At 41.6% G+C, this 24,574-nt stretch overlaps 1 protein-coding gene across 1 annotated transcript in view; it reads right to left on the bottom strand.

Moving 5' to 3' along the window:
* OTOGL (otogelin like) overlaps positions 1 to 24,574 on the bottom strand; it is a 137,337-nt gene that overhangs the window by 51,636 nt on the left and 61,127 nt on the right. The window contains exons 28-34 of the mRNA XM_053256233.1: positions 23,560 to 23,679; positions 19,822 to 19,938; positions 9,067 to 9,223; positions 8,485 to 8,511; positions 6,216 to 6,383; positions 4,342 to 4,620; positions 2,641 to 2,758 (exon numbers count right to left, since the gene is read on the bottom strand). Of these exons, the coding sequence (XP_053112208.1) occupies positions 2,641 to 2,758; positions 4,342 to 4,620; positions 6,216 to 6,383; positions 8,485 to 8,511; positions 9,067 to 9,223; positions 19,822 to 19,938; positions 23,560 to 23,679 (986 nt within the window). The remainder of the gene's footprint in view (positions 1 to 2,640; positions 2,759 to 4,341; positions 4,621 to 6,215; positions 6,384 to 8,484; positions 8,512 to 9,066; positions 9,224 to 19,821; positions 19,939 to 23,559; positions 23,680 to 24,574) is intronic.

The following is a 24,574-nucleotide window of genomic DNA, read 5'->3' as shown; positions in this document are numbered from 1 at the left end:
GCCTAGACTTAGCAAGGGAATGACCTTAATGGCTGAGAGGAAGACTAGTTCATGTTTCTTAAGGCGAACATATGGCTGAGAAATTGTTCCATACAATTCTGACCTCTGAATCAAGGAAGTTATCAGAGTGGCTTATCCTTTCCCTCCACCCCACACCAAGGATGTGTGAGTAATCAGTGTAAAAAACAATGGACAGGCAGCTTCCATGTCAGAAAAGACTGAATGGAGAAGCTGGAAGAGACAGGAGTTGAAAGCTGATATAAGGCACTCAGGGTACCTGGGTACATTTTGTTGCATGTAGGAGTACACTACTTTTTGCCTCCACCAGTGTCACACCCTCGCTCTCAGATAGCAAGGACGAAGGGGATGCTGACAGCCCTTCAGCCAATGCAGGGGTGCCTGAGGGGCAGAGCCTGGCTGTTGGTTCCCAAGAGATGGCTGAGGCAGGTCCAGCTGATGTCTCAGAGCAGGCACAGCAGTCTGAGGCAGCAGAGACATGGACTGATGAACCAGAGGATGATCTGTGTAGGCAACACCCACTGACTACACAGCAGAGACGGGTCACAAGGCGGCAGGCACATCTGGAATCTATCAGGAGAAGTAAGCGCCTCTTGCAGAGGGCTGATAAGCCTTGAATCCCTGCCAGCTGAGAGTTATCAGCTTGGACTATGAAGCACGTCTACAGCTTGCAGTTAGCCACTGGAAGACAACATACATCATTCCTAGTGTTGATAGCCTTCAGCCTGAGCCAGAAAGAGAGAGAGATTTCCGAGCCGTGTTTCGCTTCTGCAACCCAGTTTGGTCTTTTGTGAACTATCATCCTAGACTTCCCTACCAGGTGGTCAGATTGCCGACAACCTGAAGCTCAGCCTGTATATTTGTAAATAAACCAGTAAGAAACCCAGAATCCAAGAAGTGCCACTTCTGAAACTCTCATTGCTCAGGGAAGTGGGGAGTGTGCATCACAATGAGGTCATTCTCACCACTGAGTGGGTGGGCAGAGGGGAAGGCTGCAGAAGCCCGTCTTCCCCACAGATGATCTCTGAGACAGATCTTCCCCGCAGACAGCCCCCCTCTGCCCCAGGGAGCATGGAGCCATGATAGGTTGTCCTGGTCCCCAGAAATCCCACAAGCACCACATGAGTGCACTGTGCATTATGGGGATTCCCCCAGTGACAGGTGGGCACCCATCAGTGCTTCTGTGCTGGCTGCAAGCAGCCGGCACTGGCACATGATCTGGGAAACATGGTTGGGAGTGCAAACTGCCTTAACCTCATTTACAAGGTGAGCTCCCCAGATGGGTTTGCCACCGAGGTACTGCCAGGAGCCATGTGCCTCTTGGCAGTTCTTACAGGCAGCCAAGCCCAGGCTCGGCTGCTCATGATAACAGCTTCAATAATTTGTAAGAATGGTTAAATAAACCCTAATGACAGACTGGTAGAAAACAAAACACAAATTTCTAATGTGAGCAGCACTCAAGGCCTATTCACTCTGAACATTCTCCACCTGCAAGAAAAGACTGAGAGTTGCCCTTGGCTAGTGCACTTCCTCTCAAACCTCCCCCTCACTGTGAGAAGAACGGAGGGACCTTACATTAATTTGAATGGGGAATCCTTGATCTTGCAAGACAGACCCGGCTAGTAATCCCTTTTCAGCCAGGAAATCCCCCAAAGGCTAGGAAATTTGAGGGACCTCCCCATTTACTCAGTACTTTCCTTGTGTTAAGAAGAGTGGGGAAGTAGCTCATGAATGTGATACCAGTGTTTTCCTGGATATAAACAGGGGAGCAAAGTGGGGGGGGGGGAAGAATTGTCTGATTGCATAAACGTATTTCATAGAATAGGATCCAATTAAATTGCCTCTTTGCAGAAATCCTATTCTTCAATTAAAAGAAATCAGGCAGAAACTAATTTTTTAAAAATGAAACTAGGATTACTTTTCAGATTCTTGCAGTGCAATGTTATGTATATTTATTTATTTAAAAAGTAAGACCCACGGGCCGACATGGAGAGCAGCGTATTGCAGACCCACTGGCATGCAGCTCTAGCCCCCACACTGGTATGCCCTGTCTCCAAAGCGTAGGTGCATTTGCACTTCTGCAAAATAGTTCAAATACTTTCTGGAGCTCACCTGCACTCAGACAAATATTCTGTCAGAGAGGAAAAACATTGCTTGACTCTCAGAGACATGTTTCCTCTCTCAGAGAGCACTTTTGGAGCACAGGCAAACTCTGGACTCTTGCATGTCGAGTGCTAACCGTGGGAGTGCTGACTGAACTATGCTGAATAGCTTCTGTGGCAGAACTACTTGGCACAGAAACGTCTTCAGGACTATCATCTTTATCAGTAGCATGATAGCCAGATAGCCAAACAGACAAACTTTGCACTCTTGCGTGGAAGTGCAAACACACCCACACTTTGGAGACAGCTGAGGGGGGCTGTCTGAGGGGACTGGAGCTGTGTGCCAGCAGGTGTTATAAGTGCCTGTGGTGGATGTCAGCCACTGAGTTCAATAGGACTTACCTCAAGTTAAGAATGCATAGGATTTCTGCACTGAACATAAACAGTGAGAAAATTATATTACGCACATACTATGTTAATTGTTGCACAAAATATTCATATACAGTTTAAATGGACTCACGGTGGAAGAAATTTACATGCGATTCCTTCAGGATCACTGCATGTTTTAACACAAGGACTTGTACAAGGCTCATATCTCCATTCACACATCCTCCTGTAAGGTACTGCTGTATGGGGTTCTGAGAAAGAACACACATAGACACTATTTTGCAAATGGATGAAAATCCAAAAACTATCCCTAAGTCATGGTTAATGCTGACAAGGAAAGAGAGGGGGGGACTTCACTCTAAAGCTGAAGAAGGAGCACATGTCCCTGAAGATGGCTCCCAATGTGCAAATCATCGTTTCCAGGCCGACACCATTGCATCAGCACCAGACCAGTCCAACAGAAATAGACACATTTTTAAAATAAAAAGAAGGGGGAAGTATGTTCGATAGGCCTGTGTGTGGCCCAAATTGTCAGATTCTGATCTGATCCACCAGGGAGGCTGTTGGGAGAAGCTAAGAAGGCCCCTCCCAACTATCATTTTAATAGCGTGAGGTGAGAGCCAATCAGAAACCCAACATTTCTAGGATTTTTGATGCAGCCATGGCTGCATTCCTGGGCGGGGGGGAACATGTCCAACATACCCCCCATGTTACTTGAGGACCTTAAAAGAAATTTAAATAGGGGAAACCCTACCTTAAAAACAGAAGCCATGGAAGGTGAGGCAGCTGATTTACTAATACTATGAATATTTTTATAACGCTCTTCAACCAAAGTTCTCAAAGCAGTTTATATAGAAAAATTAATAATACATCAATAAGATGGTCCCCTGTCCCCAAAGGGCACACAATCTAAAAAGAAACATAAGGTAGATACTACCAATAGCTACTGGAGGGATGCTGTGCTGGGGTTAGATAGGGCCAGTTGCTCTCCCCCTGCTTAAAAAAAAAAAAGAGTGTGTGAGAGAGAATCACCACTTTAAATGGTGTTTCTTTGCTCAGTTAGTGCTGTGTACAGAGCAAAGAGGATGTTGTGCAGCCTGTCCCAGGTAAAGGAGGGGAGCAGGAGAGAGAACAGGGCACAGCAAGTCTGACAGGCATATCACAACTCTGATGGAGTTCCATCATGACAGCAGAGAACTCAGTCAGCATTCCAGCTGGTGTAGCTGCTTGTTGTCATGACAAAAATTCCTCCATTAACGGCCAACAGAGGACATACTGGGTTCAACATGGCTGTCAGACTAACATGATTGCACAAGCACCTAATGTTTGCTGCTTCTAGCACATATGTTCAGCAGCTGCATGTCCTTGGGGCTTTCTTTACCATTTATATAGTGTGCATCGGGAAGCTTGGGCCAGTTCTGGGTCCTTGCTGAGCATTTCCATGATATGTATGCTTTTTATTTTAAAGTGTACCTTGTATTTATTTATCATGGAAGTTAGCTTTCCCACAACAAACACATTCAAGGCAACACAGAGCATAAAAACGTCAGGAACACTAAAATTAGAACCTGAAAACAGCCCAGGAACAGTGGTCCTAACACAAAAGCAGCAACATAAAATCAATCTATTTACGGAGACTTCACACAGGTCAGCAGAGATGTGGGGAGGAGGAAAGTCTTCACAAATGTGTACAAAGCCATTTTGATATCTCTACTGTAGAAGTACGTGCATGCTAATGTTTTTAACAGATCACTGTAAAGTAGCTACTATAATGTGGGATGTGGCATATCTGCATTGTCTCCCTGCTCAACCTCTGGGATTGCTTATAACTTACCCTCTATATTGAAGCTACTTGAATGTTTGAATTCTTCAGAATCATCATACTTGGATACTTTCACAGCAGATGTGCTGAGGATCATGAAAAAGCCTTTCTTGCTATGCAGTTCAAATGCACTGTAACCTGGGACCCAAAGGCCCTGATGATGGAAAAAAGTAGCCCTTCTACGGAAAGATGAACTTGCATCCCATTGCTCCAAGCAAACACTTTCATTGTCATGGACATATAGAAAGTAGTTTGGTCTTTCTGCAGATTCAAGGGAAACTAGAGATGGAGCTGCCACAGATGAAATACAAAGCAGTTAGATTTCAAAAACTAAACATTGCAGATGATATACTACTACTAAACATCTATTTACTGCCAAACTAGTCTGGGCGAGGATATACTAAAAGTGTGCTAAAAATGCAGAGCAGTGTTGTGCAAACATATTTATTTTTAAAGAATATTTATACCCCGCCCATACAGTACACTCCTGCTCAGAGCGGCTCACAATATTAATAAAATAGATACAATGTAAAGTAAAAAAATCAATAAAAATTAAACAAGTTTTTTAAAAACCAAGCTAAAACCCACATTTAAAATTACCCATGCTAAAAGTTTCAAATTAAAAGTTATTAGTTTTTAAAAAGTTAAAAACTAAGAAAGCTTATGTTGAGAGTATACACAAGTGTTAATGCGTTGTGGTGCAACATTGTGCAATGTTTCACAATTGGAGCCAGTGTGGTGTAGTGGTTAGAGTGCTGGACTTGGACCGGGGAGACCCGAGTTCAAATCTCCATTCAGCCATGAAACTAGCTGGGTGACTCTGGGCCAGTCACTTCTCTCTCAGCCTAACCTACTTCACAGGGTTGTTGTGAAAGAGAAACTCAAGTATGTAGTACACCGCTCTGGGCTCCTTGGAGGAAGAGCGGGATATAAATGTAAAAATAAATAAATAAACAAACAATTGCTAGTGGAAGACCTCCTCTGAGATCTTACAGGAGATGTAAAGGTAGCACAACGTGTCACATGGGCAAGAGGCAGTGCAACATGTTGTGCAATGACCAGCCAGTGCTCCATGCTGTGCTGGAGGTAGTGCAACAACCACTTCTGCTAGTGCCACCTAGTCTGGAACAGAGTTTATGTTCTTTGTGCAACTTCCTTGTGCTACATCCTTATGCTAGTGCAACAGCAGCACTGAAGCGCTATATCAGTCTGATACTGCCCAATATAGCAAAATGGCTGCTTTTCATGAGGTTTATTCCTGTTCTAAGCCTGGACTAGCCAAGAATCAACGTCATGCCGCTCAGACTGGATCTGATTTACAGAGAGGAGTGGCTATTATTCACCTAGGATGCACTCATACTTTTGGAACCTACAGAACTAAGAAGGAAACCTAATAAAATAAATATCATCCAAAATGTATTTTTAAATTATGCTTATTATATATAGCTTTTCAACAACAAAAAGTTCTCAAGGTGGTTTACAAGAAAAATAAATAAGATGGTTCCTTGTTCCCAGAGGGCTCACAGTCTAAAAAGAAACACACAATAGACATCAGCAACAGCCTCTAGAGGGATGCTGTAATTGGGTGGGTTGGATAGGGACAATTGCTCTCCCATTGCTAAAAATAAGAGAATATTTATATACAGGTAATGTTGCATATTTATATAATGGTACTGGGTAAGTCAATCTGTAAATTCACTAATTCATTTCTAATTTTTTCATTACATGGACGTAAAGTGATAAATGTCATTTATTTTAGAATGCTTAATTGAATGCAATTGAGCTGTTGCCAATTAACTTTTAAGATTATATCAAGCATTTCCTTTAAATCAGGAAAAAATACTTTTATAGCTTGGAGATAAAACATATAAAAATACAAGACTTACATATTATTTTATCTTTAAAAAGTCCTGGAGTTAACATAAAATTAAAATACACGTTTCCATTGATACTGTTTCTAGGCAAAGGAAAGATCTTTCTGCTGGTGACATTGACTCCTATAACACTGTCATTCTGACCATAGCTGGCCAAAATAAATGGTCCTTCTCCAAGGCCTAGAGAGAGAGACAACTGCATGATAAATAGCAATAGGAAAAGCAAACTACTAAAAAGAAAACCACACATGTCAAGTTCTCCTCTGACATGTCCCAGAATCTATCTGTCCTGATTCCTGCCACTTCCAGAAAAAGAAAAAAAGGACCAAATAGCATAAGTCATGCAATTATTCCAAAGAATCTCCTGCCCAAACTGGCAAAACTCACTTGCTGCCCCACCTTAAAGTGACCCAATCACTTTAGAGAACCCAATCCTTGTCCATCACTTGGTTACCTGCATAGACTCTCAAGCAGAGGCGCTTTAATCCCCAGATCTTAGGGCCATGATACATGGCGTCAAAGGTCCAGGGGGGCTCCAAATAGCTGGGGGACCTCCGTGCCTGCCCCATTGAACCTCTGGATTTTAAAAAAATTACAACCGCCAAGCGGCTGAGGGGTGGCGCCGGGTGGGTGGGTGAGTGGAGCAGTCCTTCTCCTCTGATGGCGCTGGCGGCCAAAGCGACACTGGGCCCGTCCGCTCAGGCCAGCGTCTTCTACCAACTGCGAGGTGCGCCTGTGCAGCTGAGAGATTGCCGCAAGCCTGTGATCTCGGGCTTGAAACAATCTCTCAACTGCGCAGGCACGTCTTGCAGTTGGTAGAAGATTCTGGCCCAAGCGGACAGGCCCAGTGTCGCTCCAGTCACTGCTGCAGGAGGGAGAGCGGAGAAGGACTGCTCCGCTCACCCCTGGCAGCCACCCCTCAACTTTGCAGCGGCTGTAATAAAAGAAAAGGAAAACATGGAGGTTCAGCAAGGCCCCCCAAAAGTAGGTTTCAGGGGTCCTCATGGCTGGGAGGTCTGGGAGCCCAAATCAGCTAGGTGTGCTCCTGCTCTCAGGTGGCTCTGGTTCATACTGGAACAGTTTTTGCTTCAGCTCTACTATGACCCTGATACTTTATCCGGGCTGAACTATTCCAGAATACCATTAGATCACCTGTCTACTAAACTAAAGGTGTCTTGCAACAGTTATTTTGTGCTCTACTTCCGTTGTTTCTGAGCCCTATATATCTGTATCAAGTCTCTGTTCTTAAAAAAACAGAGCTGGTGTGTGTGTGGCAGGTGGAGGGAAGCCTGTTCTAAATTTATTATACTGTTACTATGTTTAAAGTGGTGCCTTGTTCATGTAAAAGAGTATTATTTTAAATCTGTTTGAAATTATTTGCAACTGCACAGAAAGGATCATTGTGTTGGGGGAGGATGAATATCTGCATAGGCTCCAATAGTCCCTGTTTACCAGGCAACATCCTTGTTTTCTGGAATCTGTCCCTGGTCTGTTGTCTCTTGGGGATGTCTTGTTCATTTTCTTTCATGTGAGTCACTAGAGTTGTCATTCTTCAAAATTAAGCTCCCTCCCCCAAGACTCTAGAAATTAAATCTTCAAGTGGATGGGTGGATGAATCATGTCTCTAGTGGAAAGGTAAAGTGTGCCGTCAGGTCGGTGTCGACTCCTGGCAAACACAGAGCCCTGTGGTTGCCTTTGGTAGTACACAGGAGGGGTTTACCATTGCCTCCTCCCTCACAGTATGAGATGATGTTTTTCAGCATCTTCCTATATCGCTGCTGCCTGATATAGTTGTTTCTCATAGTCTGGAAAACATACCAGCAGGGATTCGAACCAGCAGCCTCTGGCTTGTGCACCTACATGTAAATGGGTGTACAGCACTTAGGCATATGCAGTGCACAGGATATAGTAGGTGGAATCCAGTCTTCAGAAATGTGTAATAGTGGGGGGGGGGTTGGCAGAAATCCTTTGTATTCATTGTTAGAAGTATATCCCTATTTTCATCCGCAGAATGTTGGATGGTATGGATTTGGCTCATTTGCTTTGGTAATCTAGAATAATATGCTCTACATGCATTTTATTACTTGCTATTTATTTGTGTTATGCTTTTAGTCAGATCTGCATGCCATGCCTCCCAACTGCTTAGCCACATCTCCTACACATTTGCACACCACACCTCCCAGGTTGCTTGGCCATGTCCCCTACACATTCACAAGCACTGTGAAATGTTGGTGGGTGTATAATAATATATATTTTTAAAAACCATCAAAATACTACATACCTTGGTTGTAATAATCACAATCATAAGCTGAAAAGAGAAATGGGAATTTAATAGTATCCATCACTTCTCAAAAATAATTACAATAACAGAGAACTCATGATTGCCTATAACGTTGCGACAAGGTCACAGCTAAACCTTTTAACTTTGATTCACAGGGCCCTCTGAAACACCAGATGATGTAGCATTAATAAAGCTTAACAAGTGTAGTCCTGACCAGAAACGGATGGTAGACCACTGGGAGCCCCATGTGGAATTAAACAGAAAAAGTTTTGGAATGTGTACATTTCACTGAATTGTTTTTAAAGCAGCCAATGGAGACCAGTTCAATAAATGAGGAAGATAAAAATGTTCTGTCAGTTACTTGGGTAGAACTATAAACAGAGTTATTAAAGAAAAATTTTAGCGTTACATTCCATATGCAAAAATATAGATTAGAATTATCTCTACATGATACACATTACTTATCATCATTTGCACAGTAACAGCTTTCCATCATTGTGACTTAAAAGAAAACGGAGTGTGAAATTAAGTCTGTTTTTCTCCTAAGATGGTATTTGATGGCACAATGAATAGCATACTTACGACAGAGAGAAGGAGATCTCCAGTGAATGACTGTACCCTGCTGGCAGCATTTGTGAGCATAAGCTGCAATACTTGTACACAGACATTCACAGTCTCCACCAAGATTACAATTGCATGTGTCTGTATGGCAGTTCTTGACAAATGATGTCACATCAATCTGAAATATAGGAAGGAATGTCAACATGTAAAATCTAGTCTCCTTTAAATTATGAGTCTTCTAGTGAAAGAGTTTCAGGAATAGTTATATAATTTAGGGCAGCATTTTACTTTAATAGTACTCAAAATGTTCTTCCAGTACAATTCCCTTTCACAGGTGTACCCTTTTGAAGATTTGGCTTATAATAGAACATAGGAAGAGCCCAGCTGAATCCACGCAAAGGTCCATGTACTCCACCAGCATTTCAATTCTGACAATGGCCAGCTAGAAGCTTCTAGAAATTCACGATCCAGACATGAAGGTAATTGCCCTTTTCTGTTACTTACCTCATAGCAACTATAGTATAGAGCCATACTATCTCTGAGTGTGGATATTCCATTTATATGTCATGGCTAAAAGCTGCTGAGAAATTGATTTTTTATGAATTTGTCTAACCCCTTTAGAAAACATTTAAGCTTGTGGCCATCACTACATCCTATGGCAGTGAATTTAACTATGTGTTCTGTAAATTAATGCTTTCTTTTTTGTGTTCTGAACCTACTTCAACACATTTTAGTGTATTCCAATGTTCTATTAAATGGAGAAAAATTGGTCTTTTCCCTCTCTCCATACTCTGTCATTTTATAAACCTCTATCATGTCCCTCTTAGTCATCTTTTTCTTAATTAAGAACTCCAAACATTTCAGACTTTCCTTGTATCTTGCTAAACACATTCGCCTTTCCTTTCAACTCCCATATTATTTTGGTTGTTCTTTTCTGTATCTTATCCTGTGTGCTATGGTGTCCTTTTTGAGATGGGGTTGTGAAGTTCACAGATCAAGAGTACTCCAAAATTATCTCCCTACACCGCAACCTGCTTCCACCAACCCACCTTTAATGAGTGGGGAGGAACCTTGTGTAAAGGTTCAGATGGGTATTCTATCAAAGAACTCCCTTTGAACCTTTTAAGCAAAGGAAGGTTCCAGGGTTCTTAGGAGCATAAGCCCAGTTGAGGAGGTGACAGCAAAGTGTGAGACCAATCTTCAAGCATACTGTGAGTAGTAAAAAAGTAGAATAAGATGTGTTAAAGAACCAGAGTTAACAAGCAAAATTAAAGGAAGAAATGGGGAAAGCAGCCAAAAGAGTCCACACAAAAAACTTAGCGTACTGCCTGTTCAGATAATGTAGACCAGACCTGGTGGCCTTTCTTCTTAGTTGCTGTTGTTTAAAACCCTTCAAAATTCAAGGGTTTTGAATAGCTACAAGAAATTTAAAATAAAATGGCTACAAGCATACTTCCAGGGAAATGGCTCCAGGGGAAAGAAGGGGTCTTCTCATTCTTCCCATAGGTTTCCATGAGACCACTCTTCTATAGGAATTAGACAACTCAGCAAACCCTACCCTGTCTTATAGCAAATTAGTTACTTCAGAAGGGATGGGGAGAATCTGTCTAGTATGTAGGATTATTCTGATGTGATGTGTGCATAATCCCACCCAGAAATACAACCATTATATAGGCCATCACTATTGGAAGTGAAGCACTCTGCACTGCCTCAATGACAGCGGGGGACAGACTAGTGAGTCAGAGGGCTAGAGGGGTCAAGACATTGGTCATTCCTCCTCTCTACTGCTCTGACATTATCCCTTTAATATGTAGATTGCTACTCTCAGGGAATTCCTTCCTTTCTGCCTCCCTCTCTTCCTTAGCAGCTTTCTCTGCAGCTGTGTTTCCATCTGCGGAAGCATCTTATTCAGTGACCTGTAATTCTTCAGCTCGTAATGCAAGCCGCAGTCAAATTCACCACTCTGAGTAATTGTCTGGGTTCAGGACAGTCATTCTAAGCTTTCCTTCTAGGTAGGTAGCCATCCACACTGTGCTCTGTAAAAGGCAGCTGTAGAGCAGTAATTCAAAGTGCCTGCGACTGATCTCACTGGATCCCCGGGAACAAACTTAACTCTTTCATTGCAGTACACGTAGCTCAATGCTCTCAGTCCCATAACCTGTTGGGAATTCTCTCTGGTAAGAGATACCTTTTTATTACAGCAAAGTGCATAGAGGCAAAACACAGCGGAATCTGCCCAGGAATGCGTGTTTGCTGAGAGCAAAAGAAAGTTGGAGCCAGTTCATAGTTTCAAATCAATATGAGGAGTCTTTATTGGAGAAATCAATTCTAGATAGGAAAGTGGAGAGATAGGATCTCTAGCTAGCTAGCTAGCTGGATGCTGTCTGCATCTCTGCACACATGGTGCAGAGAGAGAGAGGGGAGTGTGTGTGACAGGAGGAAGAAAGAAGGAAGGAAGAGAGGGAGGCAGGCAGGAAGTCCTTGAAAGTAGAAATCTACATATCAAAGGAATAGTGTCAGAGCAGTAGAGAGGAGGAATGACCAACTGTTTGCAACTGTGGCATAGACGTCTAGGTCACAGGAGCTACAAATCAATCCAGAACATGAAGGGAAGGGGATTAGCTAATGGCATTGATTTTATACCATGTGTGACTAACTGTGTTTGTTGTCTTGAGTCCAAAGCAGTTAATAAGCCATTTCCTAAGCAGAGTGAAAGGAAGACTCTGACCTCTAGAACTGATCCATAGCGATATATGTGGACCACTACCAGTGTCAATAGGTAATTTCAAATACTTCCTAATGTTCACGGACAATTATTCAAGATATACAGTTATTTTTCTACTAAAGGAGAAATCACAGATGCTTGAGAAACTGCAGGACTACATGGCCATGGTGAGCAAGAAATCTTTGTGGAAGCCAAAGATCCTGCATACAGACAATGGAGGAGAGTATATATCTAGTGCCATGCAGCTGTTCCTGAGAGAACATGGAATTGTGCATCAAACCACAGTAGCTTACAATCCATCACAGAATGGAGTGTCAGAGAGAAAGAATAGAAGTCTTCTGGATATGGTAAGATGCATGCTTGCTGATGCTCCCACAGAAACTCTGGGGAGAAGGCATAATGACTTCTGCATACATACAAAACAGAATGCACACAAAGGCTGTAGAGACAACACCATATGAACTTTGGCATGGTCATAAGCCGTCCATGACACATCTACGTGTCTTTGGAAGCACGGCTTACTCATACATCCCAAAGGAAAAAAGAACTAAGTTAGGAGCTAGGGCCACAAAAGAGATTTTTGTAGGCTACTCAGTGCAATCCAAAGGCTACTGAATTCTGGATCCTGACACCAACAAGAGAACCATCAGCAGACTGGTGTATTTTGATGAGAATGAGAGAGTCAGAGGGGGCCTACACCGAAGCAAGCGACCAGACCAAACACCCTGACAACTGGATTATGCTTCTTGATGTCAGCAGAATTAAGGAGGAGGAGACAGCAGATCCAGATCCAACCACGCTCGACACAGGGACTTCCAGCTCCACCAGACACACCTGCGATAGTGGAAGAGACCATGGAGGTGAGGTGAGGCTCTCAACACGCTCAACCAGAGATGTTCTAGTCCTGAGACTGTCCTACCTCACAAGAAAGGTGGATCAACCAGAACCCTCATCATGGGAGGAAGTATCCCAGCTACCACAACTAGAAGCCCAGAAGTGGAAACAAGCTGCAATTGAAGAGCTTGAGGCTCTACAGAAAAATAAAACCTGGACTCTTACTAAGCTACCTCAAGGAAGGAAAGCTATAGGCTGCAAATGAGTTTTCAAACTCAAATATGATGCTGACAGTGAGGTTCAGCACTACAAAGCCAGACTAGTAGCAAAAGGATATTCACAGAAATGTGGAGAAGACTACGATGAAACATTTGCACCAGTAGTCAAACACACCACAGTAAGAACTCTGTTAAGTACTGCTGCTAGCAAAGGAATGCACGTTGAACATCTAGATGTGAAAACTGTATTCTTGCATGGCGAACTGGAAGAGGACATTTACATATAACAACCACTGAGTTTCTTACAGAACAGCAAAGAGGACTTTGTATGCAAACTGCAAAAGAGTATTTATGGTTTTAAACAGGCTGCCAGAGCATGGAACACAAAACTGAATGATATGTGACTTCAAGCAAACTTCAAAAGAAGTGAAACTGATCCCTGCCTGTACAACAAATGCAGAGATGGCAAATGGACTTACATTATATCTTATGTTGATGATTTGATTCTTGCCAATGAGGATCCAGATGACAGCAAGGAAATAATGCATCATCTGAACAGGAATGTGGAAGTCAAGCGACTCAGCAACACTGCACACTACTTGGGCATTCAAGTACAAAGAGAGAGATATGGAAGTTTCCTCATCAACCAAGAACAGAAAATTAAAGAACTGAAAAACCTGCTGAGACTGGAAGATGCGAATCCTACACAAACTCCAATGGAAGTGAACTACATAAAGCAAGAAGATCAAACTGAGCCACTATCTCACAACCATAGGTATCGTGAAGCATTGGGTAAGCTTCTATACATTAGTAGGCCAGATGTCAGTACAGCAGTTAGCTTACTTTGCAGAAAGACTGCATCACCAACAGTCAAGGATTGGAATATGATTAAGAGACTGGTTAAGTACCTAAAGGGGACTGTGCACTTTAAGATCAAGTTCAATATGTATCAGCTGCACAGGGCTGTAACAAGATACAGTGGCTGTGTCAAATACTGAAAGATCTAGGTACAGATGTACCACAGCCCGTACCAGTGTATGAAGACAACCAAGGCTGCATTCAACTCTCAAAACAAGAAGATGTAAAGAGGTGTACCAAGCATATCGACATTAAGTACCATGTAGTGAGAAATCTGCAAAAGAATGGACTAATCAAGCTGATCTACTGTCCAACAAATGAAATGCTTGCACATCTACTCACTAAGCCACTACCAAGACCCTGCTTTGAAAAATTGAGAAAGAAAATGAATCTTATAGACTGAGTCACGAGACATCAAGAGAGGGTGTTGGAAGTGAAGGACTCTGCGGTGCCTCATGCCTCAATGACAGAGGGAGATAGACTAGTGAATCAGAGGGCTAGAGGGGTCAAGGTATTGGTCATTCCTCCTCTCTACTGCTCTGACACTATCCCTTTGATATGTAGATTGCTACTTTCAGGGATTTCCTTCCTTCCTACCTCCCTCTTTTCCTTCCTTGTTCTTCTCCCTATCACATACCTATCACATACGCTTACCTCTCTCTCTGCACCATGTGTGCAGAGATGCAGACAGCATCTCTCTGCATCCAGCTAGCTAGCTAGATTAAAGATCCCATCTCTCCACTTCCCTATCTAGAATTGAGTTCCCCAATAAAGACTTCTCATATTGATTTGAAACTATGAACTGGCTCCAAGTTTCGTTTGCTCTTAGCAAACATGCATGCCTGGGCAGACTCCGCTGTGTTTTGCCTCTATGTACTCTGCTGTAATTAAAGGATATCTCTTACCAGAGAGAATTCCCAACAATCACAAGAACAGGCAAAGCATCTAAAACATTCAAAGGATGCTTAACATCACTTAAACCAAAACATCAAATATTTCCCTTTGAGGGTCACTTGCCATCTAACCAATGAGGGGATCATAGAACCCTCATCCAACCTCAGGGATGACCCAGAGATGAAATCCTCCATTTTGGGCCAGAGAATTAAGTGGTCCCCAGAGTTGGAGGTCAGAATCATGAACTGGTGTTATTCAGAAGCAGGAATGGAGGAGCCTAAAAAAATAACCCTAGCCTGCATTAAACGGTGTGAAGGACACGCCCCCGAAGGGGCACAGGTGTCCCAGTCTGATGTGACTGCTAATTACGAAGCCTTGATCTCTTTACTTATCCCTTTATTGGTCAGAGGCACTCAAGCCAGGACCCCCACGCACCTTACAGTAAACCCTGGTTCGACCAGGACTGTAAAAAGGCGAAAAAAGTACTGCTACAATTCTCTGCTGACCGTAAAATAAATAATACCTTATCCCTAGACATGAAATTCAAACAGTATAAGGGAAGTTACAAGTCTCTGAATAGAGCCAAAAAGGAGGCCCTGAAAGAAAGACGGTGGTTAGAACTTATAATGGCCCTTAATAATAAGGACCAAGCCAGTTTCTGGCGCTTAGTATCCGGGATTAATTCGTTCCCTAGACAAAGTTCAATCCCGGAGGAAAGATGGGTAAACCATTTCACTAAAATCTATGCTGCCCCACAAGTACACTTAATCTCTCCATTTTGGCCCAGCATCCCCCCCGGAGGAATTGCCTGTATGGCCTCCAGTTACCACTGAAGAATTGGGGGATTTGACTGGACAGCTAAAGAGAGGCAAATCCCCAGGAAAAGATTATATCTCCCCGACTTTTTAAGGGCCAATGTCAGCTGGTGGGCTCCGCTCTTAGCTTCCATGTTCACTTACATAGACCTAACAACAAATATGCCCAATGGCTGGGGACAGGCAATTGTCATCCCAATTTCCAAAAATGCCCGTCTGGCGTCTGATGACCCGTTGAATTACAGACCCATAAGTAATTTCAATTTTTACGTAAACAGCCTAATCACCCGCCTACGGCAAGTTGAACCTCACGCGTCAAAGATAGGGGATAGGTGTTTACCTATCCTCATGTATGCAGATGACATGGCCTTATTGTCATAGACCCGAGTCAGCCTAAAAAGAGTGCTATAATGCTTGAGTCTGCTCTGCAAAGAGGAATTTTTGGAAATTAATTATACCAAAACCAAAATCATGAGATTTGCAAAGAAGCAACGGATCTTCAGATGGTCTATAGGTGGATCTAGAGTAGAGCAGGTGAAGTCTTACAGATACCTGGAGGTGGTGTTTCAGTTCAATGGGGGTACTTCTATGCACACCAGTGCCGCTAAATTGAATGCCACCCGATCTTCTATGGCAATTAGGAAATTTTTCTGGGCACAAGGTGGTGGCCACATTCCGGCAGCAAATAAAGCCTTTCAGGCCAAAGTGATACCTCAGCTGCTATATGGGGTTCAGGTTAGACCGTTAAAAGACCTACAAGCTTTAGAAAAAGTCCAATCGAGCTTTCTGAGATCTCTGTTGGGGGTACCAAAATGCGTCCCAAACTCCTTAATACGGCTGGAGACTGGGCTTTTGAAACTGGAAACAAGGGCCTGGCTTCTTATCATCCTGTATTGGATTAAGACTTATCTTTACCCGGTAGGACTTATACCTAATCTCCTTGCCGCTGTCCCACAACCCCGTTGGCATAAGGCAGTTGAGGAGAGACTCTGTAAGATGGGCTTCTGCCCAGCACAATTGTTGGAGTATGGCGAGTCAATGGCAAGACGCCTAGTTAAACAAAGGCTTAGGGACATAAACTTTCAGGAGGAAAGGGCCTCAATAAATAGGCCTCTACAACTGCTACGCACTAAGAAAGATTGGGTCATAGCCTCTTATTTTTACACAATCTATTCACCAAAACTTCGCTGGGCGTTTACAAGAGCTTGCCTGAATGCCCTACCCTCAGCGATGTTATCAGGGAAATTTGAGAGAAAACCCTATGATGAGAGACTATGCCCTTGCGGATCTGCTCCTGAAACACTGAAGCATTCAGTTACATTGCCCGCTTTATATCGCTGAAAGAGATTTATTTTTATCCCAGTACCTGAAAGGTCTCAAAAACCACTCAAAGGGGATGATTCTTACATGTTTATTAGAAGATAGGGACCCAACAATATCCTTGGCAGTTGCCAAATTCTGTTATAGTTTGACTAAATTAAGAGAGGCTAGAGCACAGCAATCAGCTACTGCCAGAGGTTCTTGATTTTATGTATGTGATAACATTTTAGTTTTTGTTTCTGTTTTTCTCTCTTTACTGAGTATATTCTGTTCCTATTGCTGTTTGATCTAAGATCGTAAATAAACAACACACACACACACATCAAATAAAGGTTTTGGGAAACTGCCAGGTAATAAGACATCTATGTGAACAAATAAATAATGCAAAGTCTAAGCAAATGACTATTGGAATGAAGCTTGGGCATCACAGTTGAGTCATTCTTACCAGATTCTATAATATAGCATTGGTTCTCAAAGGAGTAATGAAAACTACACCCAAGATTCCAAATGCAGTCACTCTCATTCAAATAAAGGCATTATGATACTGGCAGTTTTATTTTCATTCCAATTTCTAATCGTCCCTTACCTGTGCTTTGCATTTTTCATATCTGCTGTCCTTTGAGCTGAAGTGTTTTCAATGACCTGAAAACAGTGGTACACCAACTGGTAACTTCCAGGTTGGACTACGCAATCCGCTCTATATAGGGCTGCCTTTGTACATGGTTTGGAAACTCCAGTTAGTTCAAAATACAGAGCCAGATTGGAGCATCCCTGAGCGACCGCATTATGCTTGTCCCTAAACAGCTGCCGATATGTTTCCAGACAAAGTACAAAGTGCCATGGGTGTAGCTAGGGGAGAGAGAGCCCATGCTCACCCCTCTCTCCAGCAGCCCCTTGGAGTGAGGGAGATAATAAAGAAGATGGGAGGAGTGGAGCTTGGGGGGCCCTCAGGAGCCCAGCTTATTTGAACCCATCCGCTCAATTATAGCTTTAAAGTCCTGAATGGCTTAGATCTGGGTTACCTGAGAGAGCGCCGTTCTCTCCAAGATCCCCACCGCTCATTACAATCATCAGGTGGGGTTCGTCTTCAGGTGCCACCAGTTCATCTAGTGGCAACCTGGGATTGGGCCTTCTCAGTTGTCACCCCTGGGTTGTAGAATGTACTCCCCATGGATATAAGAAGATGATCTTCCTTGGAGGTTGTCAGGAGAGCCTTAAAGTCCCATCTTTTTTGCCTGGCTTTTAATATGTAGTTTTGATTTTAATGAATTTTAATCTGATTTTAAATGATTTTTTTTTTAAAAAAATAATTGTTTTATTATATGTGTTTGATTTTAATGTAAACTGCCTAGAGCCACTTTAGGAAGGAAGGTATATAAATTGGATGGATGGATGGATAAATAAAGTAATGTTTTCATAGAACTGTTTACCACACAGTCAATATTGCCTCATCAGAATATTTTAAAAGCATAGCACAGCCTCTCTCTTGACTGTGGCTACAAACATTATAAGCAAAGTGAACACTTACTATTTCCCCTCTATTATAAAGCAAATGCTGCCATCTACTGTAAAGACTAGCCATACACCTGAAATGAATTCTCCTGTCCAATTCAGCCAGTCATTCATCCCACATGCTTAATGTCATCTAATCACTAACTTTTTGATTTGTCTCCCTATCCTCTCTGGGCCTTCTTTCTGGATAATTTGAAACAAAATTAATGATGCCAAAAGTACAGCAAAGCATAACAACACTGCTCAAATCATCCAAGCACTGCCACAGCACAATCTCCATTTACTTTAATGGAGCATATGCATGGATTTTTAAAAAGTTTATAATAGTTGTAGATTGATAAATAATAGTCAACCGTTCATTTTCTGTTTTACTAGAATCCTTTATCTTCTTTTAGGGAAAAGAAAATAGGTTAAATAAAGTTCATATTTTAAAAACCCACTTAATCGTCTATATTAAATATATTAATTATGTTATAATGTACATGGTTTTTAAACTTTTAATTAGATTTGTATTTTTATATTCCATTTTAATTCTTATTGTGCAGTTTTTATGGTTTTATATTGTTTTAAATGTTTTGTAAACCACCTTGAGATTATTTTAATGAAAGGTGGTATAAAATTTAACAATAAAAAAAATAAAATAAAATGTATATTAGGCAAATCATATCCCTGGTATTTTATCAGCAAACAAACTTTGTTAATATTTCTTAGTGTTCCATTCCATGGCACAGTTTAGCAGAGCCTTCTATCCTCAATCCCCAATTAAACACCTGGGTAATACCTAACAAACGGGGAGAGAGGAGCATCAACCTCGTCCTCCTCTCTCCTCCCCCATTTGTTATCCATTAAAGGTAACGTGTGCCGTCAAGTCGATTTCAACTCCTGGTGCCCAATGTTTGGGTGTTTAATTAGATCAGAGGAGTCTCTTGGATATAAGTGTGGATTTTAAACAGTAGGATATAGAACACTGAAGCTGACGTATATACGTCGAAATGTCTGTTCTTTGTCACATTTCCTCTTTCTATGCTTTAATTTATGCAATTAAAAAGGTCTGGAGAAAAGTAATATATTGGTAGATATTTTTTAGACCTGTGAAACTATTCAACTCCAAATATTCAAAGACAAATAATGTGCATTTCACTCCAGGTTCTGTGCAGAGATGGTCATCACTCTGCATAGAGATGTGTGACAGAAATTGTCACCTTCATGCTGGGTCTGGGAAAATGTGTACATTTTTTTAGCTTTAGTCCTTCAAAGCTGAATGATTGCAAAGACCTCCTATTTTCAGTAAGCAGTTTTGGAGTCATCAAGACTAATACTGTGTGTGCCAAATAACTGTTCACATGCACAACAGTGGTAGGCCAATTTTTGCTGATTCTGCAGTCCTCTGTGCCTCCAGAAAATATGTCCCTGAGGGCTGCAGAAGGAAGGGGAAATCAGCAAACATCACCACTCCTTCACTGCATGTGAAAATCATTATTTGGCAAGTGCAATATTAATCTGGATTATTGTTTTTTAGAGCATTAATGTTCTATAAGCACTAATCTGCTTTTTAGAGCAAATATGTTCTTTTTCACCAGTTTATAAAACATTCACTTACCACATTGCGACAGGGAGCAAAAACATCACTGTACAATATTGAGCATTCTTTTTTGGCATAAGGGAACTTGCTTTGATGTACTTCACATGGTTTTATAGTTTCATTTGGACTTGCACACTGGTTTACAGGACAAAAAACAAAGCAATTATTAACACATTTTGTTTAGGTGCACTATGCCTTTTTGTTCATAAAAATTCCTTTGGAAATACCAACAATAAAAACATCCACATGTAATATCTTTGTTCTCTTTTCTCCTAAGCCTTATACTTCCTTAGCAATTAAAAACATTTTATTGCACTGGATCCCAGATATTGTTGGGTTGTTGTTTTAAACAGAGTTATATGCTTCCTCCTTTTTGGTGCAGACCCCAAAAGTTTTCTTTGCCACATATGACCATGGCTTCCAGAGCAGCCAGTTGTAAATAAAAAACAGAACATTGTTTATCCAATGTATCTTTTGGTTTAACTTTAATGCCAATAACAAATATATATACTAAGGGCAAATTTTACCCAATACGTTCAAACAAAGATGCAACAGTACAACTCCTGGGGGAAAAAGTTAACTCCTGGAAAAAATGCAAGAAGTCAGGCACAACATGACTCTTCCTTTCAAGCCTTTTAAAGAGAGAAAGCATACAACAGAAGAGATCATATGAAATAATTTCCTACTCAAATATTACTATGTGTATAATGCATGTCAAACACAGTATTGCAAAATATCTATGTGTCTATTTCACTGAATCTACAATCCCTGCTCAATTACCGCTTCCAGCCCACGGAGCACAGATTTGTATGTATAGATTTTAATACATGGTATCCATGTAGGAAACAGTCCTGTGTGAAGCAGTCCTCAGAAGGAACTGCAATGCTGAAAGATGCCTAGAGCACGCAGAGGACAGAAAATTAGTCAAAGCATTTGTAATTTGATATGGCAGCAAAGGAACAGGAGGATGAAAGGTCATTGCCCTTTTGAACTGCATCTGCAAAGACTGAAGAAGTTAGCTTACATTTTTTTCTAGCAACTGTGCTTCAGCTAAATAGAAGTCACATTTAAGTATGCATGCAGTTGAGCAGGAAAATCTAATTAGAAATGTTTCTTTAAAAACACTTTTTAAAGATTCTTTTAAAAGGAACTTTAAAATATGTAAAGTTTTTTTCACTACATACAGTATGTTTATTTGTGTGTTTATTTATTTATTTAATGGATTTTTATACCGCCCCAAACCAAAGTCTCGAGGCAGTTCACAATAATAAAACAATACAAATAAATAAAGCATTAAAATCAATTAAAACTTTAAAAGCTGCCTAAAATCAGAACAATTTACAATATTTAAAATTACAAAAACTAAAAGGCCTGGTTTAAAAAATGAGTCTTCAAGGATCTTTTAAAAACCGCTAGAGATGGGGAGAGTCTTATATCAGTGGGAAGCGCATTCCAAAGTCTCCGAGTGACAACTGAGAAGGCCCGTCCCTGAGTGGCCACCAAATGACTTGAAGGCAGCCACAGATGGCCCTCCACTGACAAACGCAGTGGAACATGAGGATTGCGCAGAAGACACTGTCTTAAATACCGTGGGCCTAAGCTGTTTAGGGCTTTATAGGTTATAACCAGCACTTTGTATTTTGCCCGGAAACCTACTGGCAGCCAGTGCAACTCCTGTAATATAGGAGTAATATGGTCTCTTTGAGATGACCCGGAGACCAACCTGGCTGCCGCGTTCTGTACTAATTGTAGTTTCCGGATTACATACAAAGGCAGCCCCACACAGAGCACATTGCAGTAATCAAGTCTGGAGGTTACCAGCAAATGTACTACTGTTCTGAAATGAACTTGTTTCATTAGTTAATGTTGGCACCCATGAATTACCTATATTTACCCCAACAGAAGATTACCCTGAATTTAAGTAAGTAAAGTGTGCCATCAAGTCGATTTCGACTCCTGGCACCCACGGAGCCCTGTGGTTTTCTTTGGTAGAATACAGGAAGGATTTACCATTGCCTCCCACCACACAGTATGAGATGATGCCTTTCAGCATCTTCCTATATCGCTGCTGCCCACCAGCAGGGATTCAAATGGGCAACCTACTTTTAGTCAAGCCACTTAAGGTGTTCTGAATTTAAGACAACCCCCTTAAAAGAAATAATAGAGGTTATATACAAGTTATACCTGTATTTCTCAAAAGGAAAAACCCTATTTAAGTTGACCCCCCAATTTCTAACATCAAAGATCTTGGAAGAAACCTAGTCTTGCATTCAAGTAAATACAGTAGTATCATACACACATGAAAACACTTTGCTTCTACAGGTGAAACTCAGAAAATTAGAATATCGTGCAAAAGTCCATTAATTTCAGTAATGCAAATTAAAAGGTGAAACTGATATATGAGACAGACGCATTACATGCAAAGCTAGATAAGTCAAGCCTTAATTTGTTATAATTGTGATGATCATGGCGTACAGCTCATGAAAACCCCAAATCCACAATCTCAGAAAATTAGAATATTACATGGAACCAAGAAGACAAGGATTGTAGAATAGAACAATATCGGCCCTCTGAAAAGTATACAGTGTACTGTGCTTGATTGGCCAGCAAACTCGCCTGACCTGACCCCATAGAGAATCTATGGGGCATTGCCAAGAGAAGGATGAGAGACATGAGACCAAACAATGCAGAAGAGCTGAAGGCCGCTATTGAAGCATCCTGGTCTTCCTTAACACTTCATCAGTGCCACAGGCTGATAGCATCCATGCCACGCCGCACTGAGGCAGTAATTGCTGCAAAAGGGGCCCAAACCAAGTACTGAATACATATGCATGCTTATACTTTTCAGAGGTCCGATATTGTTCTATTCTACAATCCTTGTCTTCTTGGTTCCATGTAATATTCTAATTTTCTGAGATTGTGGATTTGGGGTTTTCATGAGCTGTACGTCATGATCATCACAATTATAACAAATTAAGGCTTGACTTATCTAGCTTTGCATGTAATGCATCTGTCTCATATATCAGTTTCACCTTTTAATTTGCATTACTGAAATTAATGGACTTTTGCACGATATTCTAATTTTCCGAGTTTCACCTGTATTTCCCTGTGACAATCTGGCAGGACTGGCTTCAGAGATTGGCATAATCAGGCATCTACCACCCCTTGCAATCTGTGGAGCCTCCTGGCCCTGTTGCTTTTTCTCATTGTTGTGTTTGCCTGTTCGCTTCCCTTCTCTGAATGAATGAAAGGAGCAAGGAGAAAAAGCTACAGCATTCACTCAGCTCAAATGCTCCTGTTGGGAGGCTGTGCAGATCAGGCGAAGAGGAAGAGGGCAAGAGAATCAGCAGTGGTAGCAGCAGAAGCAACTGTGAAGATAAGGTAGGCCCAGGCCCACTGAAGGCATCTTGTACCCCCCAAAAACCTGGAGCTGGCAGTGCTATACGGTTTCAATTTTTGTCATGTGATGATAAAATAAACATAGCCTAGACCTAGAACACCTTTGCCTCCATCTCCATATTTTTGCCCCACACTGCAGCTGTCTGACCCAGCAGTAGTGGGAAGAACTGGATGTGTAGCAGCATAGGAATGGGTGGGGGGGAGGGGAGATGGGAGAGAAGAAGAGATCCAAACATCTCTCCCCATGGAACTGATGGGCTATGAGTTGCCATTAGACAGTAATGTATTTCTGTGGGTTCTTATATATTCAACATGACTTGATTGTTTATTTTGAAACCAAATGGATGCCTTACTTACCTGTCCTATTGCCCAGCTCTCTCCAAATACTTGAGCATTTCTTACTTCCATGTTGTTGGATGTAGTCAGATCATTTGAAGTAAATTTATCAAAATTCCCACACAAACCTGCCAATTTACCCTGAAATTATAACAGGACATGATTTTCCGCCATCTCTTGATTTAAAATAACCAGAATATAGATATAAAATGACAACATTTGCTAACTATTCTTAATATTAATTCTTACTATTTCAATATTAGGCCTTTAAAGTGGATAGGTTTAAACATATGAACATTTAAAGAAATATTATAAGCTCTTTTCCACAAAGCTGCTTATATTTAAAGTAAAAATATAGATTTTATGAAGCTTTATATTAAATATTATTTTTGAAAGCAGATACTAGTATTTCTTAGTATTTTGAAAGGAGATACTCCTCCTGAAAGCTGACTTTTTAATTTAGGCTAATTATTACACGTTCCTCATATCAATGAAGATACTCACACGTGTACTTTTGAATATGACTCACCATGCTTTCTTTGCCTACCAAGTGGGCTGACTCCCTTCATTTGAAATACTCACTTCTCTACAAGTCAACTACTAGAATTGGTCATCTGTTTTACTCCTCTCCACTCCCCCCCCCCGCCCAGTCTTTAGGTGGCCTGTCTTTGTCAAGAGTCCATAATATTAGCTAGTCTAGTACAATTAATGGAATCAATAACCTTCCTGCTGAAGAATGCGCAGGCGCATCTGGAAGTTCCAGCCATATCTGGCCATGGGGGGCAACAGGGCGGCAGGGAGGTATGCTGCCACCCCGATTAGCTGTTGGAGAAACAGATGCCAGTGGGGGGGAAGTGATGGGAGAGGTAAGTGCACCCTCCCCCGCTCTTAAAGTGGCACCCCCGCTGCCGTCGAACCGGCAGAACCGCCAGTTCTTTGAACCAGTTTGGAGGCCCATAAAAGGCCTCCAAGCCAGTTCTGTGCACATCCCTCTCTCTTAACACTGTAAAAATATAGGACACTCAGTCTCCTATCC

Source organism: Hemicordylus capensis, chromosome 5 (genome assembly GCF_027244095.1).
Source record: "Hemicordylus capensis ecotype Gifberg chromosome 5, rHemCap1.1.pri, whole genome shotgun sequence".
Taxonomy (NCBI): Eukaryota; Metazoa; Chordata; class Lepidosauria; order Squamata; family Cordylidae; genus Hemicordylus; species Hemicordylus capensis.
The sequence above is the reverse complement of the archived record's forward strand: the minus strand, read 5'-3'. Positions and strand labels throughout refer to the sequence as shown.